This window comes from Formica exsecta, unplaced genomic scaffold (genome assembly GCF_003651465.1).
Source record: "Formica exsecta isolate Colony F162 unplaced genomic scaffold, ASM365146v1 scaffold760, whole genome shotgun sequence".
NCBI classification, from domain to species: Eukaryota; Metazoa; Arthropoda; class Insecta; order Hymenoptera; family Formicidae; genus Formica; species Formica exsecta.
The window spans coordinates 16,923-24,479 of record NW_021853528.1 but is presented as its reverse complement, the minus strand read 5'-3'; the positions used below and the strand labels follow the sequence as shown (position 1 = coordinate 24,479).

Genomic DNA, 7,557 nt, shown 5'->3' with positions numbered 1-7,557 from the left:
TTATTCCAAAAACGGACAGAACTTTCCGGTAGACCTAATATTTATGCGAGAAGATCAATCAATATAAAACGCATCAAATATAAAAAGTGCATGTATGCTATCTGTCTCTTTTTACATTATATAATTATAGATACATAGTTGCTCAATTGTATACGTGCATATGAAATTATTTTGCTGCATCTAACGCACATAAGTGCAAATTTATTCGACTATTTGTAGGTAATAAGAAAATTGATCAAGAAATGACTAAAGCACAATTCCAAAATATATTATTTATATATTAATGCTTGAATTTTATATACATTATATAACAAAATTTAAAAAAATTTAAGTTGTACATACATTGTGTGAGATAAACTGTCAATAAATATAAGAACATAATAGAATTTATAATTTATCTCTCATAAATGTTCTAAAGTCTGGTACTCGCACGGTTCCAACAAATATTATCTCTCCATGTATTTCGATTATATAATGAAACGGACGATCTACGACCAACTCTTGCAGTGGACTTGCCAGTTTTCTTACTTCGCTTTTGTCAACTGCAATTAAAAATTTTTTATTGTAATGCTTACACACATAGTATTCGCCTAAAGTTTTTTATTATTCAAATGATACATATAGATTACCATTCGGAACTTCCAAACTTTCTTCGTTAATTGTTACGGAAATTGTTTGAACGATATTGTTCACTTTTAGAGGAATTTTTGAGAGACGTGTAAAATCCGCATTATCTTCGAACATCGTAGTTATGCCCATCTACAAGCAATTATCAGTTTTAATTTCTAGAATTTATCCAACATTTCTCTTGCATATCAGTTATAAATAAATTTTACTGATTACACAATACTTACCTGATGAAAATATTCTGTCATATTTTGACGACATTGACTCGTAAACTTAGGTAAATATAATTCCATATCTTGCTCAAATTTGTTTGTGTATGCATTTCTAATTGACTTAAATTCTGCAAAGTTAAGCTTTTTATCCAAGTACTCCAGATTCCCAGGTTCCATATTTTTATTTGGCAAAAATATAATCATTGTAATGTTGTTATTCTGTAAAATTATATTTTGATTCAATATTTAATTGATATTCTTTAATTGATCTTGATATTCTGTATAATTATTTTATGATTCATTATCTTATTTTCGAAAGTTGTCTTATAAATAATAATTATTTACCAAAAATGGAATTTCTATGCTTGGCGTCTCCCGACTGCTCTTATAAAATATGCAATTAATAATTAGTGTAATAAGAAAGTATAATTTATTATTAGTTAATTCTAAAATCTTATTACTAGTTAATCTAAAATTAGAACTCCTTTTAAATCATATAGTACAAAACATGTGATAATTTATAAGTTAAATCTAGCCATCTACTATTTAGGTAAACAATATTTACCAACATAATTTTTGTACCTTCGTTGATATTAGCTATTCATATAAAGTATTCAATTGTTAAAAATGTGCTTTGTAAAAACTATAATTTATTTATATTTAATTATTAGTCAAACATTTATATAATATACCTGAAGAAATTACGTCATATTCTAACTTTTACTTTCGGATACTTTCGTATTATTAGAAAAAGACGAAAAGTATTTTTACATCTCTCTTTTATTTTTAAATTTGTCAACAAAAGAAAATAAGTTTTTTATTATCTCCCTGAGTATGCATTATATGAATATTAAAATTGTCACAAAAATTGAAATAAAAATAACGCGCAAAGTTACGATTATTTGTCTAAATGATTTTAATTATCTAATTAAAATAAAAGTGACGCGATAATTAAATAAAATTTACAACTCATATTTTACGCATTCGTAGTGCAATATTCGTTTTTAACATTGCATCTAACATCAGCTTTTTGATTATTGTTCTGCGTAATATTACACGAATTATAAAAAAGAAATTTTAACATTCAAAGCGTTGAAACTCCAATATTTAAACAATATCGCGATTTTTTGTATGACATTTTCGAAACCTGACAGAGAGGGAGTATATCTTCAACCGAGCGATCATATGATTGTGGAAGAATTAATTAACGCTGCTATTGATTAAAACTCTTTAGAAATATAAAGAAGACGATTAAAATTGTAGAAAAATTACAATATAGAAAAGATCTCCTTTCGTTCCACAAATCAATTTCTTGTTTCACAAATCAATTTCATCGTTTCCAAAACATTTCTTGTATAAAAATTATTACTAAACTAATAATATTAATCAATAAAAAAAATAAATTAATTAATAAAATTAATAAACTTGTATATAATAATATAACACTAATCTAAAAAAATAATTGTTTTGTATTCAAATTATATTTTATATTAAAATTAATGTAAATTCACTGCTAAAATGCTCAATATTAAACACAGAAACTAACTCTGATCCTTCTTCAATAAAATCTATAGGACTATAATTTAATTCATCTATAATTCTAAATCAATCACATAGCGCACACTTGTAGTGTTCTAATAAATAATATATAATACACAAATTGTTTTTATAAATTTCTAGATATATGTAGCATTTAAATCTTGAGAAATATTTTTCATAATGTATTATATATTTATGCGAGAAGATCAATCAATATAAAACGCGTCAAATATAAAAAGTGCATGTATGCTATCTATCTCTTTTTACATTATATAATTATAGATACATAGTTGCTCGATTGTATACGTGCATATGAAGTTATTTTGTTGCATCTAACGCACATAAGTGCAAATTTATTCGGCTACTTGTAAGTAATAAGAAAATTGATCAAGAAATGACTAAAGCACATTTCCAAAATATATTATTTATATATTAATGCTTGAATTTTATATACATTATATGATAAAATTTAAAAAAATTTAAGCTGTACATACATTGTGTGATATAAACTGTCAATAAATATAAGAACATAACAGAATTTATAATTCATCTCTCATAAATGTTCTAAAGTCTGGTACTCGCACGGTTCCAACAAATATTATCTCTCCATGTATTTCGATTATATAATGAAACGGACGATCTACGACCAACTCTTGCAGTGGACTTGCCAGTTTTCTTACTTCGCTTTTGTCAACTGCAATTAAAAATTTTTTATTGTAATGCTTACACACATAGTATTCGCCTAAAGTTTTTTATTATTCAAATGATACATATAGATTACCATTCGGAACTTCCAAACTTTCTTCGTTAATTGTTACGGAAATTGTTTGAACGATATTGTTCACTTTTAGAGGAATTTTTGAGAGACGTGTAAAATCCGCATTATCTTCGAACATCGTAGTTATGCCCATCTACAAGCAGTTATCAGTTTTAATTTCTAGAATTTATCCAAAATCTCTCTTGCATATCAGTTATAAATAAATTTTGCTGATTACACAATACTTACCTGATGAAAATATTCTGTCATATTTTGACGACATTGACTCGTAAACTTAGGTAAATATAATTCCATATCTTGCTCAAATTTGTTTGTGTATGCATTTCTAATTGACTTAAATTCTGCAAAGTTAAGCTTTTTATCCAAGTACTCCAGATTCCCAGGTTCCATATTTTTATTTGGCAAAAATATAATCATTGTAATGTTGTTATTCTGTAAAATTATATTTTGATTCAATATTTAATTGATATTCTTTAATTGATCTTGATATTCTGTATAATTATTTTATGATTCATTATCTTATTTTCGAAAGTTGTCTTATAAATAATAATTATTTACCAAAAATGGAATTTCTATGAACTTGGCATTCCAATGTGGTATTTCACCATGAATAAATGTCGATTTTTCAAATTTCATTGTTGGAACAAAATACATTTTTGATGGAGAAACATGAAATATGCGTTCCTCTGTTTCTTTTTTATAAGTTAAATCTAGCCATCTACTATTTAGGTAAACAATATTTACCAACATAATTTTTGTACCTTCGTTGATATTAGCTATTCATATAAAGTATTCAATTGTTAAAAATGTGCTTTGTAAAGACTATAATTTATTTAAATTTAATTATTAGTCAAACATTTATATAATATACCTGAAGAAATTACGTCATATAATATCTTGTAATTTGTTGTTTTTCGCAGCCATGAATTTATAGTTTCTGCAACATTTATATTATTTCTGAAATCTACTTTTGAAATCGAACAATATAATTTATTTACGCATATTGATGAAAAAGCCGCCGTTAGCTCAACTGAATTTTGAACATATACTGCGGTTTTTAGATGCAATTCGATGTTTTCGATATCCTAAAAATACATATAAACATATCATTATACAGAAAAATTTTTTATTATAGTATATTTTTTCATTCTTTATCTTACATTTAAATTAGTAAGCATAGCTAGGAATCCGTCTAAATGTGTATTATCAGTAATTTTCAAAAGAGACATCAACTCATTCTTTGTCGCTCCTTCTTTAGCGCCGTTTAAAAGTAAGGACGTTATCATCATTATATTGATAGGACTAAATACTGTGTTTTCTCTGTGTAACAATTGTTTCTGTGGCAAAACATAAATTAAAAATTGAGCAACTCAGAACTTATATAAGATACAAATACATCAATTACATACTATATACGATGGATCTTTTAGACTAGATATATCTTTTAATTCTACATATGTTATAATTGCTGTAGATAGATTAGCAAATATAGTTTTAGTCTTGTCGCTAAATAACATTGATGCATCGAAGGCACACACAATGTTAGCGATGATGATCGCAAATAACGCTGTAAGGGAAAATAGTTCGTTATAAAATCAGGAAGAAGCGGTTATTTCTGAGTATATTAATAATTTATGGCTACTGAAATTTATATATTATTATATATGTATAATTATATGTATGTTATTTTTTGCATATTTTCAAAAGGGTACCCGGTTTGACCCTACCGGTAGAACAAAACCAGGTACTTTGACTTCTCCACAAAATCTTGTTATTCTTGATAAACAAAAATTTTTTTAGCAACTAGACTTATTTTCTCATAGTTTAAGGTTCACTAAAGACTACTAATGATCGGCAAAATTTTTTTTACTCAGATTTTTTGTAGGAAGACAAATCCAAAAAGGTATCCGGTTTTACCCTACTTTCCCCTACCTATAAATTTTTATTTAGTTAGCGCAACATTTTAATATCATTATTTTTGTAAGAAATAAAAAAAAAACTATTTTATACAATCTCCTTTTGTTAAAAAGATTAGGAACGATATAAATTTGACAATTCAATCTTGTCAGTTGAATCTATCGCTGATCGAGTTTAATTGGAATTTGATTGTGTTTAAGAGAGTGATCTTTTCTTCACAATAAATTTGATTTGATTTGCTATATTCTCTTTTTAAATTGCATTTTTTTAAATATTTCTACACTTGAAATAAATTAAATCGTACATCCAGATTTTGAATGAAAGAACAAAAAAGATATAAAGAATTCCAAACAATTTTTAAAAATGTATATTTTGTTTAAGCATTCAAGTAAGAAAAAATATAGGAATATAAAACAATATAATAATACAATATGAAATAGATATTATTTTTAAAACTACTTTAGCAATCTATCGATAATTATTAGATTCAGAATTATTAAGTTTTTGGTTACTCGAAAGTGCTAGCATCAGCATCGCGTTGCTTACAATTGTAAGAAGAAATGTTGTGATTTTCAATCATCAAAATTTCTCGCAAATAAGATTGAAAAATATCTTTCTTAATTTTATCGACAAATACAAAGTTTAAAGTTTGGTCTATTATTCGCTGGACTCCAGCAACGCAGCATTAACTCGTACAAAGTCAGTGGACAATTGAGAGGCGTTGGCAAAGACGGCCAGCAATCTTAGCACATGTTTATGTCGAAAATGATTCATAAGCCTCGCTTCTTCTAAAAACCTTTTTTTCTCTTGCAAAGAAGCATTTTTTCGAAGCATTTTTATGGCAGCGGGTATCTCTATGCCCGGTCTTTCTAATATCTTTACTGTTCCTCGATACACCTGCGAAATATAGACTAATATTTAAAATAAATTTATATTTATATTTTATTAAAAAATATATAGTTTAATGTTAAGTGACATTATATATTTTATTTTGTATTAAATAATAACGAAAAATACGTGGTAGAGTGCATGTGTATGTCATTTCACAAAAATTTTGCATTAATTATCTCTTTTGCATTACTAATCTTTTATAAAATGTTATTCGTGTAATTATTTTTTCAAAAAATGTGTATTCAATTTCTGTAGATAGAGAAATTAGCGTATAATATCGCAAAAATTAGTTTTTACCATTCCAAATTCGCCGCTGCCTAAAAGTTTTTCTAATCTGATTTCCTCACGTTTGATTTTGGTCAGTACATATTCATCCGAATTATATTGCAACATAGGACTGTATAACGTATTGAATTGAATGTTACCCTTAGGTATTTCATGTAGAATCGCTAATTCGATGTCAGTCATTATCAGAGGGAAAACTTGCTCGTTATCTTTTTTGCGTTGTCGGTACACTGTTATAAAATTACAATACGCTTATCTAATAATATGCATTGCAAAATTTGTATCGTCTTTTTAACAAGTAAATTAACTTTTTTTAGAAAATCTCTATATATTATAATACATTAGATATAATCTCTCTTTTTCTCCATTAAAGAACTAAATGTCTATCAAATATACTTACAGTAGTATAAGTAACAGATGCAGATTATAGTAACTATAGCAACAAGGCTTACGGTGAATGATAGGTAATATTGCTTAACTGATATTCCAGAAGTGCTTGAAATATCATCTGTGTATTGCGCAAAAATATACTCTTAATATCTTCATTTTATTTAAAAACTTACTCCTACTTATAACTTTACTATTAAAAATTACTAAGTTTTTAAATTTTGTAAATATATTTTTATATTTAAAATAAGTATATAATGTTATAATATCTTCATTGGCTTACTTGTCAGTGTTGAAAAAGTAAATCTTTTATCAGACGGCCATATAAAATCTTTCTCGTACTTGGGGTATTTCAATATCAAACGAAACTCGTATATAGTTCCTGGTAGTAAGTTTTTTATATAGTACATTACTTTTCCCCCATTATTTGGTTCAAAGTTGTTTTTAATTTGCCACTCTTGCATCTCAACATTTTTATATTCCAATAAGTAATGAACCATATTAACGCTAGGAATCCACGAGATATTCATACCGTTTATGCTAACCTCGCTTAAAGTTATATTGTTTGGTTCCGAATACATGTACAAGGTTTTGCTCAAACTGTCATTATAATGATCGCTGAAGTTGGCTGGATATATACGTACGAATACCCTATATTTCTGTCCTGGTATCAACGGTTCGATTATCGTGAAAAATTTGCTGCCTACCTTATGTTCGGTCTTATTGATAAATAGCTCGTTTATTTGTCGTGTACTATATGATGTATACGTGTACGTTGTATTGATAAATAATGTCCAGTATACTTTATAGATCACGGGCACACAGTGTAATTTCTTGGGTGGCATCCAATAAACTGCTGCTATAGTAGGCGTCAGAGCCTCAACTGTTACATCTTCCGGTGCTTCGAGCTTGCCCGATTTA

The 7,557-nt window shown here is 27.0% G+C and overlaps 3 protein-coding genes across 3 annotated transcripts in view; all 3 read right to left on the bottom strand.

Moving 5' to 3' along the window:
* Positions 1-372: 372 nt before the first annotated feature.
* On the bottom strand, positions 373-1,196 carry LOC115243929 (protein Z-dependent protease inhibitor-like). Its single transcript, XM_029821235.1, has 4 exons — positions 1,185-1,196; positions 855-1,058; positions 630-759; positions 373-542 (listed from the first exon to the last, which is right to left on the bottom strand). Exons 2-4 carry the CDS (start codon positions 1,041-1,043, stop codon positions 388-390), a joined length of 474 nt encoding a protein of 157 aa, XP_029677095.1. The 5' UTR covers positions 1,044-1,058; positions 1,185-1,196; the 3' UTR covers positions 373-387.
* Positions 1,197-2,844: 1,648 nt separating this feature from the next.
* LOC115243928 (antichymotrypsin-2-like) lies at positions 2,845-4,803 on the bottom strand. Its single transcript, XM_029821234.1, has 7 exons — positions 4,566-4,803; positions 4,317-4,493; positions 4,028-4,241; positions 3,715-3,932; positions 3,385-3,588; positions 3,160-3,289; positions 2,845-3,072 (listed from the first exon to the last, which is right to left on the bottom strand). The coding sequence occupies exons 1-7, from the start codon at positions 4,671-4,673 to the stop codon at positions 2,918-2,920; spliced, it is 1,206 nt and encodes a 401-aa protein (XP_029677094.1). The 5' UTR covers positions 4,674-4,803; the 3' UTR covers positions 2,845-2,917.
* Positions 4,804-5,730: 927 nt separating this feature from the next.
* The window catches only part of LOC115243930 (proto-oncogene tyrosine-protein kinase ROS-like), an 11,980-nt gene continuing 10,153 nt past the window's right edge, over positions 5,731-7,557 (bottom strand). The window contains exons 6-8 of the mRNA XM_029821236.1: positions 6,650-6,757; positions 6,262-6,479; positions 5,731-5,970 (exon numbers count right to left, since the gene is read on the bottom strand). Of these exons, the coding sequence (XP_029677096.1) occupies positions 5,731-5,970; positions 6,262-6,479; positions 6,650-6,757 (566 nt within the window). The remainder of the gene's footprint in view (positions 5,971-6,261; positions 6,480-6,649; positions 6,758-7,557) is intronic.